Genomic DNA, 26,639 nt, shown 5'->3' with positions numbered 1-26,639 from the left:
TGTCAGGTCCTTCATTTGTGCATCCCTTCATTGGAGCCACGTGCAAAAAAATAAAATAAAAAAGATCTTGCGTCGTACCCATTGCCCCTGTAGCTGGCACTAGTCGCCCAACACATTCATAATTTACTGACACGTACACACTTGCATGCGCACACACATTCATAATTTACTGTGGGAATGTTCTTAACGCATGGCTCAACACAGGGACCCAAATACACTCTGGAGATGAAAGTGGGTTAGACACACACAGCGTGCGTGTAGCGTGCGTGTGCATGCTACATTAGCAAATTCACACTTTATGCGTTGCCAAACACACACATCGTTGTGGATTTTAATGTGCAGATTTTTAAATACACACATGGCTACACACCAACACACACACAGATAAGATGTAGTCGGGCCAGTGCATCAGTGTACTGCTGTCCGTATTGGAGGTGGTATAAGTCTTCATGAAATATAGGCCAATTTAGTCATTAAAAAAGTGGATGTCTTACAGTATACTGTATGGGGGGAAAGAAAATATCTTCAAAAGTTTACTAGACACGGAGAGATAATTGATTAATCCCCTGTGGTGGTACTTCAGTGAGTTTAATGTTCATACGTGGTTATGCAAATCCTTTATTTTTTTTTAATGTTTTTTTTTTGTGGCTTTCGCCTTTATTTTATATTTTTTATGAAAGGGACAGACAATAGGCTGACAGGAAATGGGGAGAGAGATATATTACACCATCCGTCGTTCTAAACTTTTTAAGTTATCCTGATAATTGTATTGTCACCCTAAACCTGTCGGGCTCTCAACCTGTGGGTCGCGACCGGGGGGGGGGGGGTCAACAATTTATTTCGAGGGGTGCCAGATTATTTTCTGAATGTGTAAAAATGGCCAAAGCATTTCTGGGGGTCCCCAGCCAAAAAGGTTGAGAACTCCTGGTCTAAAAAGATATTATGAAAAAAAGTGTGTAGTTTTTCATGGTTTTCGACGATAAAAAATTATGAAAATCATGGAAAACGGCATACTATAGTTAGTCATTGGAGACAGCCAAAACATGTAGGCAAAAAAAAGTTGATATGGTCATGGTACTCATTGTAGGGAATAAAAGTACAACACATTTAATTCCAGGTTCAATTCACCAAATGAACCTGGACCTGGAACCGTGGGTCCTCTGGTAGATTTGTGTTTGCTAGTCACAATTCCAAATTGGCTTTTATAGAAAGCCCATTTCACATTGAATAAAAATGTTCAGTTATAAAAGCAAGCAAGCAAAGAAAGCTACTTATTTCATGCGCTTAGCCGTACGGGGATTTGTTAAATACCTTGTATTTACCACACATCAAATACGGTACAGTCTTGCCTTAGCCTTAGGCTATTATTCAAATATACCTAGGGATGAATGCTCCTAGCGCCCCTTTAAAAAATTGCTGGTACCTCTGTATGCTCACATATTACTGTATATACAGTGTTATGAGAGTTTACACACGTTATCATCAGGCCTTTTTTTCATCCTCTAGCTTTCATATTTACAAGCCAGCCAGATCCCATTTGAGCCCACATACCAGCAGAGCACATTCCCCAGGAGAGGTCCTCTAAATATAGGCCTATTACATGCTTCCATGTACGGAGATACTGTATAAACACGTCTTCGGTGGAATTAGATTAATGAATAAATTCAACTTGAAAGAGACGTGAAACAACTTGGCAAGAGAGAGAGGGAGAAAGACAGGGGTTGGGGAAAGGGAAGGAGAGGGTAAGAACAGTGGATGGGGAATACAGAGGGCAGAGGGAGAGGGAGAGGAGAAAGGAGTGAGCCGAGAGAGTAGGGTTATAATGGGGCCAGAATGCCGTCATTTTTTCCCCTTAGTGGGAGAGCAGAGGATAACAGGGTGAAAGATGCCACAGCAGAGGAAATGGACTTGATGGGCTGTTTGGTGCAGAAAACCAGCGGTAGTTTGAGGAGTGCGTGTGTGTGTGCGCGCACATCGTTATACATGCTGGTGCTGGACCGACTCGAGAGCAGTTGTCTAATGTCTACCATTCACTGACCTCCGAGATGACAAAATAAAAACACCACAACACACAGCAGGCACTGCAGCACTGGCTCTTGTGTACTGTAAACCTCAAATGATGTCATCCGACTGGGTCTTATTTGAGGGTTCCCTTCCACTGTGGCGAGAAATAACATGTTCTTTGTGATTGTTCCGGCTTGGGGTCATCTCCCCCCCCCCTTGTTTTTCTCTCACCGACTATTTCCATTTCCCTCCCTGTCTTACTTGCCCAGTGGGCTCCCGCACATTGTTTACTGTGGCTGTATCCAATAACAGGGAGCAGAGCAGATTGAACCAATGATTCTTTGGAGCATGCAATAGGCTGGATTTAGTGTTATGCCTTTTGTTTTTGGTAGCACAACATGCAGATGTGGAGCATTTTGGTCGTGTGAGGCGTGTGGAATTGACCAAATGGGAACAGGGTTTTTTTTTTTTGTTTTTTTTTTTACATGCATTTCACAGGAAAAATTGGCATGAACTTTATAATGTCATTTATGAAGCTTTTCAGGGCATACATTAAATAATAAAGCACTTTAGATGTTATATTAATCAGTGTTGATTTCGTCGACTAATACTATGACGAAAAATGTTCGTCGACTACCTGTTTTCACTGACGAAAACTAAATGGAAACTAAGCTATGATGAGTAAAACTAAGACTAAATAGATTGAGAATTTCGTCAACAAATATGACAAAAATGTTAGGAAGGGTACAAGTCATTTTACACTTGGTTGCATAATGCATGCTGAAATTAGCAGATCTACAAGCTCACCGTGCTTCGCAGCACGAAACGTTAGATCAGCTTTTTTCAGCCAGTGTAAAATCAGTCATTACGACGGCATCAAGGCCCCGCCAAATTAAAATGTGTGACTAAATCAACTGTAGATTGAGTCAACTAAAATCTTATGATATTTAGACTAGACTAACACTTCGAGGTGACTAAAATGTAACTAAAACTAAATGAATACTATTCAAGAGAAAACTAAAATCAAAATTTGCTGTCAAAATCAACACTGATAATTGGTTAATAGTTCTCTTCAGCGCTTGAAAGCAAATCTGTTCTTACTCACATTTGACCCTGTTCAAAGCTCTAAACATTGCATACTGTATGACCCTGTTCCAAGGTATAAACATTGCATACTGTATGCTTTAGTTTCCTTGACTACAGTACAATATGTTTATGCTTTTGTCAGTGAAGAACATGCCCATTGTGGCCGAAACGTTGTACCACGTATTGTTTTCCCTGTTTTTAAGTAAACAAGCAATGCTGTTGTGTGGACTTTTGAAATACTACTACATCATCCTGTCTTTAAACCTGCAACATGACTGTAACATGTCACAAATGTGCAACAATAATCAAACGGAGAGATTACATTTATTATGACAAATATTAAAAAATATATATAAAAAATAATCCACAGAAATTAACCAAGGTAATCGATTAAATAATTGTTTAGATTAGAAGATAGTGGCAGACATACAAATAAAGATTCTTGTTTTGTTGCAGACCTTATGAATCACAGTGGCAACTCACAGAGCTGATAGTCTTCAGAATCTACCTAACTCTATAGCACTTCACTCTCTGTTCTTTTCCAATGCTAGTTTATTATGCAGATATATCTTAGTTACTTGTTCCCTTGTTTTGTGTCTTTGTTTAGTTTTTTCCTCTGCCACAAATTTAAGACATGATTTAGATTCAGCATGTTGTTCAGACGGACATTGTTTACCTGCCGCCCAGGCTCCTTTTAGGCATTAAATTGTTCTCTCTGCCCTCACTTATTTGACTATTTACCATTGTTTATTGCCTCCTCCTTACTCTGCTCGTTCCCATTTTGCACTTATAAGTCGCTGGATAAGAGCGTACGCTGAATGCCTTAATTGTCGATTGATGGCCGCTCAGATGGTAATGAGCACTCTGGGGTAGCTAGTAGTTAGGGGTTGCTTAGGGACACTTAGACACACAGAGTAGACTGGGGCCGGACAGGGGCCTTCTCTAACCAGAGGGCCACTCTACCCATTAATAAGTAAAGAAGGAAAAACGATATGCACATCCCAGTTTCCGAATACTGTGCTGGACCCAAAAAGTGACTAAATGAAGAAGATAGTGGAATGTCCTCACACGATATAATTCAGCTCCCCGTCCTTTATATTTCAACCTAAATACAAAAAAAATTCGCCCCTCCGGGCTTTCTCAAGTTGAAGAAAGCCTGGAGGGGCAAAACATTGTTGTATTTAGGTTGAAATAAAAAGGACTGGGAGCTGAATTATATCGTGTGCGGTGTGCGGACATTCCACTTTTTTCTTCATTCACTCTACCCATTAACCCATTAAGACCTGAGACCAGATTCTACAAAATGTCTGAAAAACTTATAAACCAAAATCTTTTCTGTATTTGGCTGTGAACCTCCATCTGAAAATATGTTGTTCCAGCGACCCCTCCAGAAGCAAGGATTTGAGTTAAAAACGTTCACTGTGAAAGAATATATATGCAAAGATTTGCACACATTTTCATGATATTTCAAAAATAGCAGATCTACAAGCTCATAGCGCTTGCTACTCAAAGCGATGAGTAGCCAAGCAACCGGCACCCTTTTCGACATGAAGTGCCAAGTTTTCATTTTCTTGATAGTCATAGTGTGACATATCAACATTAAAGTTTGATGACACAGCATCAAAAATAAATATTTTCAACTGATCATTGTCAGAGTCCGATGGCGGGGTGTGATTGCGGCCCTATGCTCCACCTAGGAGCCTACAGGAATAAGTCAGTAAGTACATTTTCCATTAGGGCTATAGATAAACATCCTTTAGAAATAGTCAAGATGTCATTAGACTGCTTAGAGCAATAACCCCACTTATCTCTCAGACTCCCTCCCCAGTCAGAGTTAAGAGTTTGAATGAATGTAGAATGATGTGCAGGACGTATAAATGTGAGGAGACTTAATTTAACTGATTTAATCTGTTTTGAATATTTAATTGTAAAGGAAAAAAACCTCTCTCTCACGTGCCAATGTGCCTGTGTTCACCCTCCCCTGTGACGATGTTGAGACTCGTGCCTAAGGTTTCCTCCTACCCCCGGACTGTAGCCTATCCCTAACTAGGTTTATTGGTTTCCAGTCCCAGGTCAATTCAACCAGTTAGCTTACGTACATGTTATGTCTACTTCAAACTTTTCTTTTGAGGTTGAGTTTGGAGAATACAAGGCCTTGTTTTGTATTTATTTGAACCCATTCAGGACGGGAACCCCTTTTGGTGTTTTAAGCATTATGTTATACTTTAGCTGTTGAAAAATAGCAGATCTACAAGCTCGTAGCGTGGCACCGAGTGCCGCACTACAAGCTTTTAGATTTTTTTAATCGTGAAAATGTGACGCAAATCGTTGAATATATATTCTTTCAGAGCAAACGTTTTTAACTCAAATCTTTGCTCCTAGGGGGGGTGCCTATTTTCCGATTGGGGTCTGCGGCAAAATGCATATATTTTTGGGGGTCCTTGACATGAAAATGTTTGAGAACGACTGACATAGAAACGTAGGGTTTTTCAGAAAAGTTTTAAGATTTAGAAGCCATTTAAAAAAAATGCATGCATGTGTGTGTATATTTTGCAGAAGTGTATCTACTGTCGTAAGCGCTGTGCGGGGAAGCGGCAGACGGGAGCATGCATCCAGTGCTCGTGCGGCCGATGTCCTACCTCCTTTCATGTCACCTGTGCCCATGCTGCTGGGGTGACCATGGAGCCTGACGATTGGCCGTATGTCGTGTCAATCACCTGCCACAGGCACCAAACACGCATCTCCTCAGCTGTGAGTCATGAGTCTCTGTGTCTAGTTATGAACCAAAGTGTGCTTTGGCCAAAGTCATAAACTAATTTACCTCATAAGCTCATTTGTTAACGGGGGGCCAAATCTTGTTTGCAAATCAAATGTAATAGAGTGCTATACTGTACTGTAAACCAAGTTAATTAGTCCTAGTGTAAAATGAATAGTCCACTAGTAAAATTAATTTAATTTTATGTTTTATTGTTCCCTGTATGATGATCTGAGGGTTCCATTATTTGAGGCAATGCAACAACAAAAACCTGAACTATTCTGGGAAGATGATGGTCAGACGTTGGAGTGGTTATTTAATCATGAAGTATTTAAGACGGCACAATTTGTTTCTAGAGCCTGGAGTAGAAGACAATCTCAGCTCTTCAAGTAGGTCCACTGTATGTCAGGTCTCCTGTTTCAGGCCCAATGGCGTATTTAATTTAAAATTTATTTACTTATTTTATGTTGTTATATTACGTAATCTGCCATGTAAGAATCTTGGGTGTATCAGTTAGTTTAGTATTCACTTGATCATTGTTTGCGAACTGTCATGTCGGTTTATTGTCAATTATTGTCATTGTGTGAATTGAAAAAGGTGTCCTGTACGTCCATATGGCCCTGGGCTTCTTCAGAAGCCCAGCATTGTGTCGGAAGCGTGACACAATCAATCAATCAATCAATCAATGTAAACTAGGGGGTTGGTCATATATATAATAATTGGAAATTCAAGTCTAAGGACAGATGCAGGACTCGAGAATTATTTGTAGTCTAACGTCTACAAATAATTCTCGAATCAAGTCCTTAATAGCTGTGTGTGTGTGTGTGTGTGTGTGTGTGTGTGTGTGTGTGTGTGTGTGTGACTGCGTGTGCGTGCCAGAAGCAGCATGCACGGCAGGTGGCCATCTCGCTGGGGCAGACGGTGATCTCCAAACACAAGAACCTTCGCTACTACAGCTCCAAGGTCACCCAGATCACCTCTCAGACCTTCTACGAGGTCATGTTCGACGACGGCTCCTTCTCCAATGACACCTACCCAGAGGACATAGTGGTGAGGATCAGTCATTCAAATGTTTTACAAATGATCACCATCAATGCTGTCATAACTGAAGCACGAAAAATTTAAGTTTTATAGTACCACGACACATACGCTTCCAAAGCCGATTGAACCACAGGACTCTGTATTATTAAATTATTTAGCTCTAATTATAGTGAAACCGCTCACTTGACATAATGGCATGTCACGTGACGTGACAATTTGACATGAGGCAATTTAGTTGAAAGGACCGTTCAGAAGGAAATGGAATTATAAGGAAACCTGCGGATAATTGAAGCGTCGGTTCTTGACATCCTGGCTGCGGGATAATGACTGACTTGATGCCTGTGGATGCACTGAAATTAATGGATTCATTCATGTAGTTCTAGTCTGAACCGCTGAAACCGCCAAAGAATGCACGCACACACACACACACACACACACACACACACGTACACACCGTACATGCACAGCTGTTATACTTGCAAGCACATTCCTTTTATTCCATAGGCATTGATTGCATTCATTAACCACCTGTCCTAAGGGCTGCATTGAGAGTTTAGATAAGAAAGCACAAGGGCTAATGAATACAGATTTTGTTCAGAGATGTTCTCTACTATTCAGACTTGCACTCTTGGCACCCTGTAGGCATTATGCTGTATGTGCTGCACAGTGTGGGTCGATGTATAAGCCCCACATTTATCTCTGCAATTCATCTCAGCCCTTAGTCTGAACTTTCTCAAATGCCAAGCCTTTAATATTAACATTCATCGGGTCATTTATCATGTGTCATCATTATTCCTAAGAATATAGCCTCCATGCGTATGCGATAAACATCTGTACAGAATCTGTCAGAATGTGGCTATGTTTTGGATTGTCTCGTGTTACTTTTGCACGTGTGAGCCAGCTCTGAATCTAGCCCCAGATGCCTGCTGAGTTTTGAACTGTGGACATTCTGGAGAACTGTCCATGCAAATAGACTATTTAGACAAAGTAATTTATTCGTTTTAGACTATTTAGAGAAAGTAGACTATTTACTTTTTATATTTTTAATTTATAGACCGCACTCAGTTGAAACCGCACTATGTACCGCACTGTTGTGACGAAAAGAGTTAAGCCAGAAGGCAAAGCTCTCTGTCTACCGAGCAATCTTAGTTTCTACTCTCACCTATGGTCATGAAGTGTGGGTCACGATTGAAAGAATAAGGTCGCGAATACAAGTGGCCGAAATGAGTTTTCTTCGACGGGTGGCTGGCATCTCCCTTAGAGATAGGGTGAGAAGTTCAGTCACACGTGACGAGAGAGACTCTGAGTAGAACCCCTGCTCCTTCGCCTGGAAAGTTGCCAGCTTAGGTGGTTCGGGCATCTAGTTAGGATGCCTCTCGGGTGTCTGCCTAGGGAGGTCCTCGACGCACGTTCCACTGGGAGGAGACCCTGGGGCTGACCAAGGCGCAGTTGGAGGAAACGCATCGACTCACTGGCCTTGGAACGTCTCGGAATCCCCCAGGAGGAAGTCACTAATGTTGCTCTGGAGAGGGAAGTCTGGAGCACTCTGGTGGAGCTGTTGCCCCCGCGACCTGACTACGGATAAACGGTTGAAGATGGATGGATGGATGGACTATTTAGAGAAAGTAATAGACAAAGTAGGTTCAAAGCGCCATGGAAAAAGTTTGTGGATTAGTCAACCTTGCAGCTTGCAGTTTTTGTAATGTTGTTTTTTTTCTTTCTGAGCTCAATTGCACCCAAAAAACCTGAACTTTTAACAGTGTTTTAACGTGTTGTATCAACACGCACGCACGCACGCACACGCATACATGCACACACGCGACCGTGGGCCAACTCAACATATATATACCTGATTATTTCTGTCCTATGGACATGACCTCCTCCCACCCATCCAGGAGCTTCCACCTAGTGAGTCATCTTAATATTCCAGAATAAACCATTAACAATCTTCCACCGAGCCTGGCGCCTCATTCTATGATGTTTTTGACAGCATGGGATTAAGTTCTCTCAACTCGGGTCATGGTGAACTTGGCTTCACTGTGATCTTGGCTAACCCAGTGGAGCCATGAGGCACACGCTCCCATCGAACCATGGTTGACTAATATTGCAGTGTCATTGTTGACCCACTGGTTTGTGAGTTACAACAACCAGGCGTTTTTGTAACTTGAAGACACCTTCTCGGCAACATGTTCCCCAAATAGTGACAGACGATTCATAGTCATAGCCAAGACCAGTGTCAGCCCAGCCAATAACCTCTTGGGAGATCATGTTTTCCCAGAAACAAGATATGACGCCTGCAGGCAGGCCTGAACTCCTATTAATGTCCCTTTTATTACAGTGTGTTCTAACAATAGTCTAATGTGTGGGCACTGGGCAACCATAGTTTATGACAGTCTTCACAATGTAATATGTGGCAGTTGTTCTGAAAGTGGTGTTCCAGCAGGGTGTCCCAGCTACATTTCTCTATCACAGATATAAAAGCTTGTACACATTTTCCGCTGGCTTATACTTTCTACTGTCTCTACTGCATCAGACCGTGCTGAATAATTGCTAGCTTGCATAACTTCTTCAAAGTAGGACTTACGTAGGTGTAAGGTGTACAGGTCATTAGATAGAGGATGATACGATCTACCACCATGCAACAGCACATGAAAGGTGTCTGAGACAGGCTTTTCCCTCTGGGCTCAACCTTCTTCCAGGAGAAGTTCTCTGGATTGAATTTCCAGAACATTTTACCTGCGAACATTTCCAGAACATTTGTCAAACCGTAGATCAGGTTAATGTGTGCTAAGCGTGCTCTATGATTTATTCTCCAATAATATTCCCCACGCTATACACCAGACAGGTCGTTAAGCAGTTCATAAATCTTTTGCTACATTCGTTGGCAAAAATGTTCAACTGTAAATGAAATTAAGTTTACTTGACGATTGCTTTTACGAATCAATTAATTATTCTACCGCGACTATCAACAGGACCGCGATGGGCCGTCAAAAGCGCATGTTTTGATTAGAATCGAAATCAGTGATTTAGATTCAGAGATATTAGCGTTATTATTATTAGATTATACCTCCCGTCCGCTATAATGGAGGGGGAACACTTTTGATCACGCACCAGTGGTTTTCGAATGTTGCACACTGTAGACTGTAGACTGTAGTGTATCGCTCGCCCATATCAAACAATTAAGTCTCTGTCTTTTCCCGAAACGGGATAGGTTTCAAAAGACAGAACGTCCCTCCTGGGCAATTCATTAACGTGTAAAATGCTTGTGATGACAACCTAAACCTAATGTTCACCATTAGGAGCATTTTGGCACAAATACACTCCCAGACTAACCAATATTCTCCTTGGTTTTACAGAGCAGAGATTGTTTGAACTTGGGTCCTCCAGAGGTGGGAGAGCCTGTTCAAGTCAAATGGCCCGATGGACTGTTCTATGGGGCCAAATACCTGGGCTCCAATGTCTCCTATATGTACCAGGTATGCACGCACGCATACACTCACCGTGCCACATGCAGTGAGCAAGCATACAAGTGCAAACACAACCCACATCTCCATTAATTCTCCCTTCTGGCTACAGATATTCTACTGTTAGACGGTTCTTAGTTGACTTATGATCCTAGTTGACTATTTCTATGTATTTGACCTTGTGTTGTTCTTGCTTTCTGTAACGTCACTCTGGGTTAAGAGCGTCTACTAAATGCGGCTAAATTGTTATGTACATGGTGTCTTTGGACCTTGGCAGAGAATGCTGCAAACCCGGCAGATGGTCAGGAACACACTGCGATAAACTTCTTGACCGCCTTCAGATTCCACCTGACTCGGCTGACGTTATCTGGTCTATGTATAGAGACAGGTGGAGCCTCGGAAAGGGATAGTGAAGTGAGCGAAAGAAAGAGAAGCAGACGCGGGCACCGAGGCGGTCTTAAGGAGATGTGCCAGATGGGAGGATGAAGAGAGGATGGGGTGGATTGATTGGAGCAGTGGTGAGAGAAGAAGAGGGGGAGCTGTCGTCAGAGGGGAGGACGTAAAAGAGGGAGGAGACGGACAGATCGTAGCAGAGATGCACATGAGGAGAGCGTAGAGCGGAAGAGGATGGGTAGAGGGGTGGAAAGAGCCAGAGGTGGGGGATGAGGAGGAGGTGACAATCTGCATTATTCAAACACACTGAAATATTAACTAAGCCCAAGATGTCAGGCTGCTTCCATTTAAATCTTTATATACTTTAGCTGGGCGTCAACCATTAGCAATGCGCAGATGCATTTCTGACGCGCACACACACACAGACGCATTTCTTTTTAGAAGTGGGACAATCTCTGAAAAAGACAAGAACTCCTCTTTGTCCCTTTTGTGTTTAAATATGAAACTAGAAAGGGGTGCTCAGCAGAGCGCATATCTGTGCCAGGTTGGGTTGCCTGGCCAGTGTTGTGTAAGTAGTGTGTTGCATCCGCCAGGACCCGCATTTCTGTGACATGCTTTTGGAGGTGTGTTCTATAGAGGCCCCTCAACATGCTAGTTCAATGCTTTAGGTTTATTGGATGCTGCGTTCATGATATATGGCATTTTCTGTAAGAAATGAATCCCACTAATTTCAGAAGCCAATTATGGGCAAACAGTATGTGATGACATCATTAATGCCCTGTGGGATGCTGTTTGTCACATGACTCCCGAGATCATTATTACCAGAAGGACACCAATGGTCCATTTGGTTCCATTTGTACACTCTCAGAGGTATGGGGGTCCGTGACACCAATACAGCACGCTGGGGGTCCTTGAAAACTTTGGTTTACTACGCCTGTCATACACGCTGGGAACACGGGTTGGATGTATTCAATAGGTTTTCAAAATAAATAAGATAATAATAATGTACAGTAGCCTTTCTACTGTGCTATATCAAAGGGACGGTAACTTGTAGCAATTTTGGAAATGTGTGTTTCCTCCATAAACAATATTTATTTATGGTGTAAATACATTTTCTTGGAACTCTAATCTCCACTTCATTTAAACAAACCTGTTTTCCTTGAGAGAGCTTTTCACCTCAAGACATCTTGTACAGCTCAGGGAAATCAGAAGCTGCCAAAATGTGTTTGTTCAGTGCATTTTAAAGCGCTCCCCTGCCAACTTGTCGTTTGTTTTGACCCGGCAGGGATTTTGCCTTTGCAAACGTTCAAGGCACGGTGCTGACTTCCACAATGTGCAGAGTTCCCCACAATGCTGAACCTGCTGCTTACTGCCAACGCTGCCAATTCGCTGCTGTGTCAATCTTCCAACAGTTATTTTTCTGCCAATAAACGTGAACATTTTCTGCCCTCAAACAAGAGGCCTAAGAGTTTAAAAGCCCTGTTACTGTAGCAGGCAGCTCTTAAGAGGTCACGTTCCTAACAACTCTGCTGGTAGTTTTAATTAAACATAGTTTGGGAAGTGTTACATGGGCAAATTCCATGGCAATCTAGCCAGTAGTTTTCATATCTTGTTTGAGATTAGAAGTGTTGAACAGATGGGCTAATGGGACGCTGAACATTTCCAAGTGCCAAATCCTTAGAGCCATGCAGCTAGCAGAGCTTAACACATGGATATTTTATTAGTTTTTTGATTGCAGCACAAGGGCTTGTCAAACAATAAACCATACAACTATTTAAAGGTGTGTGTGTGTGTGTGTGTGTGTGTGTGTGTGTGTGTGTGTGTGTGTGTGTGTGTGTGTGTGTGTGTGTGTGTGTGTGCGCTCTCTCTCTCACTGTAGGTGGAGTTTGAGGATGGCTCTCAGGTGCTGGCAAAGAGGGAGGATGTGTATACTTTGGATGAAGACCTGCCTAAAAAGGTGAAGGGTAGACTTGTAAGTGTCACAGTCTGTACTGTAGTCTACTGTTGTACAGCCCATAACAAGCAATATGCTGCATGGTAAAGTGTAGATCTAATAGGGCTTGGGCGGTATCAAGATATTACGGTATACCAGGTGTATTTAAAAATTAAAGTGGTTCTCAATACTGTCAAAAACATAGACACAGAATCATAAACAATATTGCCACATATAACTTTATGTTGAGATGACTTCCAACTACAAAATCAGTTTATTAGCCACATGATTTTATTCAACTGCCCAGTCTGCCACCACCTTTCAGACCACTGCTGTGTCGGCACCCGCCGCGCCAACAAGTGTCACCGGCTTCTCCAGCAAGGTATGCTGAATCTACGGAGGGGTGGAGGGTGCATATTTCCTATCTGTTCATTTTTATATGGGCCATAATTAATTTAAACCCAGCAAGACTTGCCTACGATAGTTTCGCGTAGCCAGACATATTGGGAGATCCCTGACTCCACCTACCAATATGTCTGATGACGTCTATATTAAGTGTGTGGGGCTAGAAAAAAAACTGGAAAAAAACAGCCGTTCACAAACCTACACCTGCTGCTTTGAAACCCAGTCCCGATACTGCTGCCAATATGAAGGACCGCTCCAAAAGTCTTCGCAGTGGTTCTGCAATGCTGTTATTGGAGGCTATAGAGCGTCGCAGTCCCTCCCCCTTTCAGAACAACGAGTTGCCCAGGAAATGAATCGCAATGCATTTGTCCCATAGGCATTTCGTGCTTTATTTATTTAAAGACCTTTTAAGCGTTGTACGAAGCCAACTCTTGTCGTGACAAATCATGACATTACACACAATATTTCGGGACAAACAAAGAATTAGAAAGTAGAAAAAACGGCAGGTTACAACCCTTTTTTTTGTTGTTTTTCTTCTTTGTAATTATTTGGTTGGTCCAAAATATTGTGTGTGTTGTCATGATTTGTCACGACAAGAGTTGGCTTCGTACGACGCTTAAAAGGTCTTTAAATAAGTAAAGCACAAAATGCCTATGGGACAAATTAATTTCCTGGGCCACTTGTTGTTCTGAAAGGGGGAGGGACTGCGATGCTCGCCCCCTGACGAGTGGCCCGGAAGAGAATTTCCAATTCATTTTTCCCATAGACGTTTCAGAAAGTATTTATTTAAAGACCTTTATCCTCGGAAAGCCAACTCGGATCGTGACAAATCATGACAAACAACTTTGTTTTTGACCGAACAAATAATTTGAAAGAAGAAAACATTTGTTGTTGTTTTTCTTCTTTCTAATCATTTGTTCGGCCCAAAGTTTTTAGTTTATTGTCATGATTTGTCACCATCCGAGTTGGCTTTGTCTGGGGCTTACAGCTCTTTAAATAAATACTTTTTGAAACGTCTATGGGAAAAATGAATGGGAAATTCTCTTCCGGGGCCCCTGGTCGTCGTCGTCATCAAAGGGGCCAGGACTCTATAGGGTGCTGTGTTGCTACTCACTATCAGGCCTGGCTCTTTAGTCGACTGGTAACGCATGTGCCTTTTGGATCCATATAGTAGGTCCGCCTCTGGGTGCAGTACTTAGTTTAGACAGTTTTTGGTTTAGACTAGTCATTGGTTAGACCAGTCCTACAACTACAACCTATCTCAAACCCTCACCCTAAACCTAACCTCCCACGGGGCAGCACACCTAAACCTAACCTTAACCCATGTCTAACCAATGACTAGTCGCCTCCGTGGCTACATTATTATTTTTAACTCTCTGATTCAGTTCAAGCCCCTTTGAATTTAGATGTCACCAGATGTAGTGGTAAGCAAAGAGACTACACAGAACTTAGTTTTTTTTATTTTCGTAAATGATCTTACTTGATCATACTACAGTGTCACACAAAAATAGCTTTAACCCTGTAACACCCAGCGTTGCAATACTACAACATATTTTAATTCATTAATTAAAAATATTTTTTTCACCTAAACGTCATCATTGATCATTGCAATGCCATTGGTCCTGATATTTGCATATGAATACCCCCCGCAGAGGCTGAAATTCACACAAATAAAAAAATATCTGGACAACTGTACCTGCTACAAAGATAAGGAAAAAAAACACAAATATATAAAGTCATATAACGTATAGATTGGTGAATGTCAGGTAGGTAAGTATGAAGGTACAGTATAAGACAATGGATACCGCCCAAACCTAAGATCTACACTCCTCACTTTATAAACACTGTATAAACTGCTATTAATAATTAAAATTTGGATTGGATATTAAAAAAAAATAATAATAATCTGACTCAGCGCTCACATCATTGACTTTTCTAATTTATCTCTCTATGGCCCCATTCACACTGGCAGCCAAATCTAGCCTGAATCAGATCTGTGCCCCATCCACATAACATTGGAATCTGTTTTGTTTAAACAAGTCTAAATGCAGACAGGTCACATACTGTACAAGTCACATGGAATCAGATTTTTTCCCAATGTGACTTCAGCCACATTCAGGGGTTTTCAGAAAACTGTCATGATTTAGAAGACATTGGTAGAATCGTCCTCGGGTCTAAATGGGGCCTTAAGTCTCCGTCTCTCTCTCTGTCTCTCTCTCCAGTCCACGGCCTCCAGCATGCGCTTCCAGGACACCTTCATCACATCGCAGGGCGAGAGGAAGAGGCAGAGGACGCCCAACTCCCGCTTCCAGAAAGACTACGTGGCTCTGTCCGACCTCCGCGCCGCCACCAGGGGGAGCAGCGCGCACTGGGAGCCGCGCCACTCCAAAGGGAAATGAGGAGGAGGAGCCACGTATTATTTATTGATATAGGCCTGATTTAGACTTTTGGTTCGCACAGCCGCGGCGCTCACCGGAAATAAGCAGATCAGCGGTGCGCTGTTGTGTGTGCGAGCTCGTAGACCGGCTCTTTCCGAATTGCACGACGACGCTGGCGCGCGACTATGTATTTAAATTAGGCCGTAGAGAGTAGAGAGGCTGAAGATCAATGACAAATGAATGCACTGTGTAGAGAGCACTGTTTCCCAAACAGTGGGTCGGGACCCATTTGTGTGTCACTGACCAATTTTTATGGGTCACGACTCGAGTAAAAAATCCCATTTTCATTTCCTACATTTAAAAAAAAGAATATATATATATATATATATATATATATATATTTTTCAAAAGATTTTGATTTAAATAAATAAAAATACCAAAACTTGTATACATTTTAAAACAAACAAAAAAAAAAGAATAAAAATAATGCAGATTTAAAAAGTAGTGAAAGTAACTGATCTACAAGCTCGCGACGCGAAGCAACCCATTGTGCCCTTGTAGATCTGCTATTTTCACTAGTTTGGGTCTCCTGCAAAAGTTGAATCTCTCTTTTGGGTCTCGACCTGAACAGTTTGGGAACCAGCGGTGTAGAGAGACGATGTACTGGGAAAATGTACTGCTTATCATGTTTGTGCGTGCATGCATGCGTATACGCATGCACGCTCAAGCGTCTGCGTGTAGGATCCAGGTCCATCTTAAAGAGATATTTCACATTAAAAAAAGGGTGTTCATTTCATCGTCTACTCTGGCTTATGTGAACACCCCAGACAGTTTTTAAGTTGCTCGATTCAGTATTTAGATATATTCATTTTAGCTGCCCTGCCCCCTTCCTATACAACCCCATTGTAACCGCAAACTCCATTTTAACACCTCTTCTCGGAAAAGAATAAGGAGCAGGAGGAGGCCGGACACTAAAACATTATTAAAAGTAAATGAAAATAGTAATTGAAAAAACACAGCCCCCTCACGTATCAGGAGGGCAGTATCAGTGACCATAAAAAAGGACGGATGTTTTTCGATGAATCTAACATTTTAATCTAACATTAAAATGGAATTTGAAGTTACAATTGGTTTCTATATGAATGGGGCGGGGCAGCAAATAAATAAATACTGAATCAACTGACTTAAAAACTGTCTGTGGTGTTCACATAAACCTGAGTAGACGATGAAATGACCAAAGATTATTATTTTTTTTTTTAAGTGAAATATCCCTCCATCCATTCAACCTCGGATTGCAGGAAAGGTTTCAGCACCTCTAATGGAATGGGTCTAGTGGATAAGATTACCATTGGCATAATGTGTGTTGGTGTCTGCTAATTAGTGGATGAAGTGTCAAGCCACGATTTTGATTGGACTGGTGATCTTAACTGGGTGTATCGTGGCCCAATGGTTGCTCAGTGCTTTCACATCTGTCAGGGAATATAAAATAAAAGAACAAAACAAAAAAAAATGCTTATATTTGTCACACCACCTTTTTTTGAAACGAGATGTTTTTCATTTGTACATGACGATTATAAAAAATCTTGAGATTTTTCTAAATAGCGTCACCTACAGTAGACTTTGGGAGGAGGGGGGGGGGTGGTCTGTTTTCTGTCCGTTTGTATTGTTTTGAATATTTCTGCACTGTTATTGTATTTTTATCCCATGTCCTGCTGTTCCGCATGTTGAACATCATTCTGCTTCTGATGGCTTGTGTTCCAGTAATCTCCCGTGGCTTCCTCTCTTTTCATCCATTGATTAAAAAAATGAAAATAATCTTTCTATCCAAAAGTATTGTTTTGGATTTTTTTTTAAACAAAATTCTCATTTGAGAAGGAATGAATTTCCGTACCGTATTTCATGTAATCATTCTCTTAAAGGGATGTAATGAAACTAAAGAGCAGGATACGAGGCCATGTTAGACTATTGAAATAGATTCACTCACTACCCGTCACATTTTTAAAAAGAAACTCTACTGTCATGTGTTGAATCACTTTGTTCAAATTATTTAAGTTAATATCTGTATTTATTTTTTTGGCTTGCTATAGGTAATGTATTAACTGCTGTTAGAAAAACAAAATAAAAAAACATCCATGTTTGCTTTTCTATTACCGTGACTTTGCTTTTCTATTACTGTGACCGTGACCAGCAAAATGATAGTGTGAGCAGTTGTGTAAAGCAGACAAAACGACATGGTTCTTTAAACTTTTAACTCACTTTGCACACTGATTTCCAGAAGGACAACTTTAAAGCAGCCCAGAAATTCACCATGATTGTGTGCCTCAGTGGCCCAGTGGATAAGTCAAATGATATCCGTAGAAGTGTGCCGGTTCAAACCCTGACACCACTGCACCATCAGTCAGACACTCTCAGGCAAAGTCTCCTGGTAATTTTGAAGTGATCTTTTGTTCGTTAGCCTTCAGTTAGTAAAGTTTAAATAACACAGCATCATATTAATCAGATCTTTCTTAGCGCTGTTGAGGTCTTTTTTTGTATGATAGTGTAACAGCCGGGAATCGAACCCTCGTCTCCCACGTGGAAAGCCAACATCTTAACCACTACGACAATTTGAGTTATACGACAATTTGAGTTATCCTCATTTCTCATCATTTTGGACCATGGGCTATAGCCCATATCGTACGGCATACTATAGCACGCCGCTTTTCATCGTTTTTGAGGATTTGAAAATAATGAAAATATGAAAAAAACGATGGGTTATAGCCCATGTCTCATTTAACCAGCCTTTTAGAATTTAGATTGACAGTGAAAATGTTCTTCAGGAGACTAGAACCCTGACTAACGATATGGGCTATAGCCCATGGTCCAAAATGATGAGAAACGAGGATAAGTTTTTTTTTTCAAAATTTAAAAAAACATGGGCTATAACCCATCTTTTTTTTCATTTTTTCATTTTTTCCTCATTTTTCATCATTTTTGAACATGGGCTATAGCTCCTACCGTACGGCATACTATAGCACGCCGTTTTTCATCATTTTTGAGGATTTGAAGAAAATTCAAAATTTCAAAAAACATGGGTTATAGCCCATCGTTTTTTGATTTTTTGAAAAAAATGTTATCCTCATTTTTCATCATTTTTGAACATGGGCTATAGCCCCTACCGTACGGCATACTATAGCACGCCGTTTTTCATCATTTTTGAGGATTTGAAGAAAATTCAAAATTTCAAAAAACATGGGTTATAGCCCATCGTTTTTTGAATTTTTGAAAAAAATGTTATCCTCATATTTCATCATTTTTGAACATGGGCTATAGCCCCTACCGTACGGCATACTATAGCACGCCGTTTTTCATCATTTTTGAGGATTTGAAGAAAATTCAAAATTTCAAAAAACATGGGTTATAGCCCATCGTTTTTTGAATTTTTGAAAAAAATGTTATCCTCATTTTTCATCATTTTTGAACATGGGCTATAGCCCCTACCGTACGGCATACTATAGCACGCCGTTTTTCATCATTTTTGAGGATTTGAAGAAAATTCAAAATTTCAAAAAACATGGGTTATAGCCCATCGTTTTTTGATTTTTTGAAAAAAATGTTATCCTCATTTTTCATCATTTTTGAACATGGGCTATAGCCCCTACCGTACGGCATACTATAGCACGCCGTTTTTCATCATTTTTGAGGATTTGAAGAAAATTCAAAATTTCAAAAACATGGGTTATAGCCCATCGTTTTTAGAATTTTTGAAAAAGATGTTATCCTCATTTTTCATCATTTTTGAACATGGGCTATAGCCCCTACCGTACGGCATACTATAGCACGCCGTTTTTCATCATTTTTGAGGATTTGAAGAAAATTCAAAATTTCAAAAACATGGGTTATAGCCCATCGTTTTTAGAATTTTTGAAAAAAATGTTATCCTCATTTTTCATCATTTTTGAACATGGGCTATAGCCCCTACCGTACGGCATACTATAGCACGCCGTTTTTCATCATTTTTGAGGATTTGAAGAAAATTCAAAATTTCAAAAAACATGGGTTATAGCCCATCGTTTTTTGAATTTTTGAAAAAAATGTTATCCTCATTTTTCATCATTTTTGAACATGGGCTATAGCTCCTACCGTACGGCATACTATAGCACGCCGTTTTTCATCATTTTTGAGGATTTGAAGAAAATTCAAAATTTCAAAAAACATGGGTTATAGCCCATCGTTTTTTGATTTTTTGAAAAAAATGTTATCCTCATTTTTCATCATTTTTGAACATGGGCTATAGCCCCTACCGTACGGCATACTATAGCACGCCGTTTTTCATCATTTTTGAGGATTTGAAGAAAATTCAAAATTTCAAAAACATGGGTTATAGCCCATCGTTTTTAGAATTTTTGAAAAAAATGTTATCCTCATTTTTCATCATTTTTGAACATGGGCTATAGCCCCTACCGTACGGCATACTATAGCACGCCGTTTTTCATCATTTTTGAGGATTTGAAGAAAATTCAAAATTTCAAAAAACATGGGTTATAGCCCATCGTTTTTTTAATTTTTGAAAAAAATGTTATCCTCATTTTTCATCATTTTTGAACATGGGCTATAGCCCCTACCGTACGGCATACTATAGCACGCCGTTTTTCATAATTTTTGAGGATTTGAAGAAAATTCAAAATTTCAAAAAACATGGGTTATAGCCCATCGTTTTTTGAATTTTTGAAAAAAATGTTATCCTCATTTTTCATCATTTTTGAACATGGGCTATAGCCCCTACCGTACGGCATACTATAGCACGCCGTTTTTCATCATTTTTGAGGATTTGAAGAAAATTAAAGATTTCAAAAAACATGGGTTATAGCCCATCGTTTTTTGAATTTTTGAAAAAAATGTTATCCTCATTTTTCATCATTTTTGAACATGGGCTATAGCCCCTACCGTACGGCATACTATAGCACGCCGTTTTTCATCATTTTTGAGGATTTGAAGAAAATTCAAAATTTCAAAAAACATGGGTTATAGCCCATCGTTTTTTGAATTTTTGAAAAAAATGTTATCCTCATTTTTCATCATTTTTGAACATGGGCTATAGCCCCTACCGTACGGCATACTATAGCACGCCGTTTTTCATCATTTTTGAGGATTTGAAGAAAATTCAAAATTTCAAAAAACATGGGTTATAGCCCATCGTTTTTTGAATTTTTGAAAAAAAAATTATCCTCATTTTTCATCATTTTTGAACATGGGCTATAGCCCCTACCGTACGGCATACTATAGCACGCCGTTTTTCATCATTTTTGAGGATTTGAAGAAAATTCAAAATTTCAAAAAACATGGGTTATAGCCCATCGTTTTTTGAATTTTTGAAAAAAATGTTATCCTCATTTTTCATCATTTTTGAACATGGGCTATAGCCCCTACCGTACGGCATACTATAGCACGCCGTTTTTCATCATTTTTGAGGATTTGAAGAAAATTCAAAATTTCAAAAAACATGGGTTATAGCCCATGTTTTTTGAAATTTTGAAAAAAAAAGTTAGCCTCGTTTCTCATCATTTTGGACCATGGGCTATAGCCCATATCGTACGGCATACTATAGCACGCCGTTTTTCATCATTTTGGAGGATTTGAAAAAAATGAAAAAATAAAAAAACGATGGGTTATAGCCCATGTTTTTTGAAATTTTGAAAAAAAAAGTTAGCCTCGTTTCTCATCATTTTGGACCATGGGCTATAGCCCATATCGTACGGCATACTATAGCACGCCGTTTTTCATCATTTTTGAGGATTTGAAGAAAATTCAAAATTTCAAAAAACATGGGTTATAGCCCATCGTTTTTTGAATTTTTGAAAAAAATGTTATCCTCATTTTTCATCATTTTTGAACATGGGCTATAGCCCCTACCGTACGGCATACTATAGCACGCCGTTTTTCATCATTTTTGAGGATTTGAAGAAAATTCAAAATTTCAAAAAACATGGGTTATAGCCCATCGTTTTTTGAATTTTTGAAAAAAAAATTATCCTCATTTTTCATCATTTTTGAACATGGGCTATAGCCCCTACCGTACGGCATACTATAGCACGCCGTTTTTCATCATTTTTGAGGATTTGAAGAAAATTCAAAATTTCAAAAAACATGGGTTATAGCCCATCGTTTTTTGAATTTTTGAAAAAAATGTTATCCTCATTTTTCATCATTTTTGAACATGGGCTATAGCCCCTACCGTACGGCATACTATAGCACGCCGTTTTTCATCATTTTTGAGGATTTGAAGAAAATTCAAAATTTCAAAAAACATGGGTTATAGCCCATCGTTTTTTGAATTTTTGAAAAAAATGTTATCCTCATTTTTCATCATTTTTGAACATGGGCTATAGCTCCTACCGTACGGCATACTATAGCACGCCGTTTTTCATCATTTTTGAGGATTTGAAGAAAATTCAAAATTTCAAAAAACATGGGTTATAGCCCATCGTTTTTTGATTTTTTGAAAAAAATGTTATCCTCATTTTTCATCATTTTTGAACATGGGCTATAGCCCCTACCGTACGGCATACTATAGCACGCCGTTTTTCATCATTTTTGAGGATTTGAAGAAAATTCAAAATTTCAAAAACATGGGTTATAGCCCATCGTTTTTAGAATTTTTGAAAAAAATGTTATCCTCATTTTTCATCATTTTTGAACATGGGCTATAGCCCCTACCGTACGGCATACTATAGCACGCCGTTTTTCATCATTTTTGAGGATTTGAAGAAAATTCAAAATTTCAAAAAACATGGGTTATAGCCCATCGTTTTTTTAATTTTTGAAAAAAATGTTATCCTCATTTTTCATCATTTTTGAACATGGGCTATAGCCCCTACCGTACGGCATACTATAGCACGCCGTTTTTCATAATTTTTGAGGATTTGAAGAAAATTCAAAATTTCAAAAAACATGGGTTATAGCCCATCGTTTTTTGAATTTTTGAAAAAAATGTTATCCTCATTTTTCATCATTTTTGAACATGGGCTATAGCCCCTACCGTACGGCATACTATAGCACGCCGTTTTTCATCATTTTTGAGGATTTGAAGAAAATTAAAGATTTCAAAAAACATGGGTTATAGCCCATCGTTTTTTGAATTTTTGAAAAAAATGTTATCCTCATTTTTCATCATTTTTGAACATGGGCTATAGCCCCTACCGTACGGCATACTATAGCACGCCGTTTTTCATCATTTTTGAGGATTTGAAGAAAATTCAAAATTTCAAAAAACATGGGTTATAGCCCATCGTTTTTTGAATTTTTGAAAAAAATGTTATCCTCATTTTTCATCATTTTTGAACATGGGCTATAGCCCCTACCGTACGGCATACTATAGCACGCCGTTTTTCATCATTTTTGAGGATTTGAAGAAAATTCAAAATTTCAAAAAACATGGGTTATAGCCCATCGTTTTTTGAATTTTTGAAAAAAAAATTATCCTCATTTTTCATCATTTTTGAACATGGGCTATAGCCCCTACCGTACGGCATACTATAGCACGCCGTTTTTCATCATTTTTGAGGATTTGAAGAAAATTCAAAATTTCAAAAAACATGGGTTATAGCCCATCGTTTTTTGAATTTTTGAAAAAAATGTTATCCTCATTTTTCATCATTTTTGAACATGGGCTATAGCCCCTACCGTACGGCATACTATAGCACGCCGTTTTTCATCATTTTTGAGGATTTGAAGAAAATTCAAAATTTCAAAAAACATGGGTTATAGCCCATGTTTTTTGAAATTTTGAAAAAAAAAGTTAGCCTCGTTTCTCATCATTTTGGACCATGGGCTATAGCCCATATCGTACGGCATACTATAGCACGCCGTTTTTCATCATTTTGGAGGATTTGAAAAAAATGAAAAAATAAAAAAACGATGGGTTATAGCCCATGTTTTTTGAAATTTTGAAAAAAAAAGTTAGCCTCGTTTCTCATCATTTTGGACCATGGGCTATAGCCCATATCGTACGGCATACTATAGCACGCCGTTTTTCATCATTTTTGAGGATTTGAAGAAAATTCAAAATTTCAAAAAACATGGGTTATAGCCCATCGTTTTTTGAATTTTTGAAAAAAATGTTATCCTCATTTTTCATCATTTTTGAACATGGGCTATAGCCCCTACCGTACGGCATACTATAGCACGCCGTTTTTCATCATTTTTGAGGATTTGAAGAAAATTCAAAATTTCAAAAAACATGGGTTATAGCCCATCGTTTTTTGAATTTTTGAAAAAAAAATTATCCTCATTTTTCATCATTTTTGAACATGGGCTATAGCCCCTACCGTACGGCATACTATAGCACGCCGTTTTTCATCATTTTTGAGGATTTGAAGAAAATTCAAAATTTCAAAAAACATGGGTTATAGCCCATCGTTTTTTGAATTTTTGAAAAAAATGTTATCCTCATTTTTCATCATTTTTGAACATGGGCTATAGCCCCTACCGTACGGCATACTATAGCACGCCGTTTTTCATCATTTTTGAGGATTTGAAAAAAATGAAAAAATAAAAAAACGATGGGTTATAGCCCATGTTTTTTGAAATTTTGAAAAAAAAAGTTAGCCTCGTTTCTCATCATTTTGGACGATGGTCTATAGCCCATATCGTACGGCATACTATAGCACGCCGTTTTTCATCATTTTGGAGGATTTGAAAAAAATAAAAAAACGATGGGTTATAGCCCATGTTTTTTGAAATTTTGAAAAAAAAAGTTAGCCTCGTTTCTCATCATTTTGGACCATGGGCTATAGCCCATATCGTATGGCATACTATAGCACGCCGTTTTTCATCATTTTGGAGGATTTGAAAAAATTGAAAAAATAAAAAAACGATGGGTTATAGCCCATGTTTTTTGAAATTTTGAAAAAAAAAGTTAGCCTCGTTTCTCATCATTTTGGACCATGGGCTATAGCCCATATCGTACGGCATACTATAGCACGCCGTTTTTCATCATTTTGGAGGATTTGAAAAAAATGAAAAAATAAAAAAACGATGGGTTATAGCCCATGTTTTTTGAAATTTTGAAAAAAAAAGTTAGCCTCGTTTCTCATCATTTTGGACCATGGGCTATAGCCCATATCGTACGGCATACTATAGCACGCCGTTTTTCATCATTTTGGAGGATTTGAAAAAAATGAAAAAAATAAAAAACGATGGGTTATAGCCCATGTTTTTTGAAATTTTGAAAAAAAAAGTTAGCCTCGTTTCTCATCATTTTGGACCATGGGCTATAGCCCATATCGTACGGCATACTATAGCACGCCGTTTTTCATCATTTTGGAGGATTTGAAAAAAATGAAAAAATAAAAAAACGATGGGTTATAGCCCATGTTTTTTGAAATTTTGAAAAAAAAAGTTAGCCTCGTTTCTCATCATTTTGGACCATGGGCTATAGCCCATATCGTACGGCATACTATAGCACGCCGTTTTTCATCATTTTGGAGGATTTGAAAAAAATGAAAAAATAAAAAAACGATGGGTTATAGCCCATGTTTTTTGAAATTTTGAAAAAAAAAGTTAGCCTCGTTTCTCATCATTTTGGACCATGGGCTATAGCCCATATCGTACGGCAGTAGCACGCCGTTTTTCATCATTTTGGAGGATTTGAAAAAAATGAAAAAAATAAAAAACGATGGGTTATAGCCCATGTTTTTTGAAATTTTGGAAAAAAAAGTTAGCCTCGTTTCTCATCATTTTGGACCATGGGCTATAGCCCATATCGTACGGCATACTATAGCACGCCGTTTTTCATCATTTTGGAGGATTTGAAAAAAATGAAAAAAATAAAAAACGATGGGTTATAGCCCATGTTTTTTGAAATTTTGAAAAAAAAAGTTAGCCTCGTTTCTCATCATTTTGGACCATGGGCTATAGCCCATATCGTATGGCATACTATAGCACGCCGTTTTTCATCATTTTGGAGGATTTGAAAAAAATGAAAAAATAAAAAAACGATGGGTTATAGCCCATGTTTTTTGAAATTTTGAAAAAAAAAGTTAGCCTCGTTTCTCATCATTTTGGACCATGGGCTATAGCCCATATCGTACGGCATACTATAGCACGCCGTTTTTCATCATTTTGGAGGATTTGAAAAAAATGAAAAAAATAAAAAACGATGGGTTATAGCCCATGTTTTTTGAAATTTTGGGAAAAAAAGTTAGCCTCGTTTCTCATCATTTTGGACCATGGGCTATAGCCCATATCGTACGGCATACTATAGCACGCCGTTTTTCATCATTTTGGAGGATTTGAAAAAAATGAAAAAAATAAAAAACGATGGGTTATAGCCCATGTTTTTTGAAATTTTGAAAAAAAAGTTAGCCTCGTTTCTCATCATTTTGGACCATGGGCTATAGCCCATATCGTACGGCATACTATAGCACGCCGTTCTTCATCATTTTGGAGGATTTGAAAAAAATGAAAAAATAAAAAAACGATGGGTTATAGCCCATGTTTTTTGAAATTTTGAAAAAAAAAGTTAGCCTCGTTTCTCATCATTTTGGACCATGGGCTATAGCCCATATCGTACGGCAGTAGCACGCCGTTTTTCATCATTTTGGAGGATTTGAAAAAAATGAAAAAAATAAAAAACGATGGGTTATAGCCCATGTTTTTTGAAATTTTGGAAAAAAAAGTTAGCCTCGTTTCTCATCATTTTGGACCATGGGCTATAGCCCATATCGTACGGCATACTATAGCACGCCGTTTTTCATCATTTTGGAGGATTTGAAAAAAATGAAAAAAATAAAAAACGATGGGTTATAGCCCATGTTTTTTGAAATTTTGAAAAAAAAAGTTAGCCTCGTTTCTCATCATTTTGGACCATGGGCTATAGCCCATATCGTATGGCATACTATAGCACGCCGTTTTTCATCATTTTGGAGGATTTGAAAAAAATGAAAAAATAAAAAAACGATGGGTTATAGCCCATGTTTTTTGAAATTTTGAAAAAAAAAGTTAGCCTCGTTTCTCATCATTTTGGACCATGGGCTATAGCCCATATCGTACGGCATACTATAGCACGCCGTTTTTCATCATTTTGGAGGATTTGAAAAAAATGAAAAAAATAAAAAACGATGGGTTATAGCCCATGTTTTTTGAAATTTTGAAAAAAAAAGTTAGCCTCGTTTCTCATCATTTTGGACCATGGGCTATAG

General features: G+C 38.9%; 1 protein-coding gene across 7 annotated transcripts in view; it reads left to right on the top strand.

The window, feature by feature from the left end:
- The window catches only part of kdm4c (lysine (K)-specific demethylase 4C), a 51,647-nt gene extending 34,051 nt beyond the window's left edge, over positions 1 to 17,596 (top strand). For 2 of the 7 annotated variants that reach the window (XM_080760570.1, XM_080760567.1), the window contains exons 18-23: positions 5,647 to 5,841; positions 6,725 to 6,895; positions 10,243 to 10,362; positions 12,623 to 12,715; positions 13,002 to 13,058; positions 15,304 to 17,596. In XM_080760570.1, coding sequence (XP_080616696.1) covers positions 5,647 to 5,841; positions 6,725 to 6,895; positions 10,243 to 10,362; positions 12,623 to 12,715; positions 13,002 to 13,058; positions 15,304 to 15,480 — 813 coding nt within the window. In that variant the 3' untranslated portion in view covers positions 15,481 to 17,596. Of the gene's footprint in view, positions 1 to 5,646; positions 5,842 to 6,081; positions 6,157 to 6,724; positions 6,896 to 10,242; positions 10,363 to 12,622; positions 12,716 to 13,001; positions 13,059 to 15,303 lie in introns of those variants that run through there. The other 5 variants (XM_080760569.1, XM_080760568.1, XM_080760572.1 and 2 more) reach the window with 5 other exon arrangements.
- The last annotated feature ends 9,043 nt before the right edge of the window (positions 17,597 to 26,639 follow it).

Source organism: Protomyctophum bolini (genome assembly GCF_963924005.1).
Source record: "Protomyctophum bolini genome assembly, chromosome: 3".
NCBI classification, from domain to species: Eukaryota; Metazoa; Chordata; class Actinopteri; order Myctophiformes; family Myctophidae; genus Protomyctophum; species Protomyctophum bolini.
The sequence above is the reverse complement of the archived record's forward strand: the minus strand, read 5'-3'. Positions and strand labels throughout refer to the sequence as shown.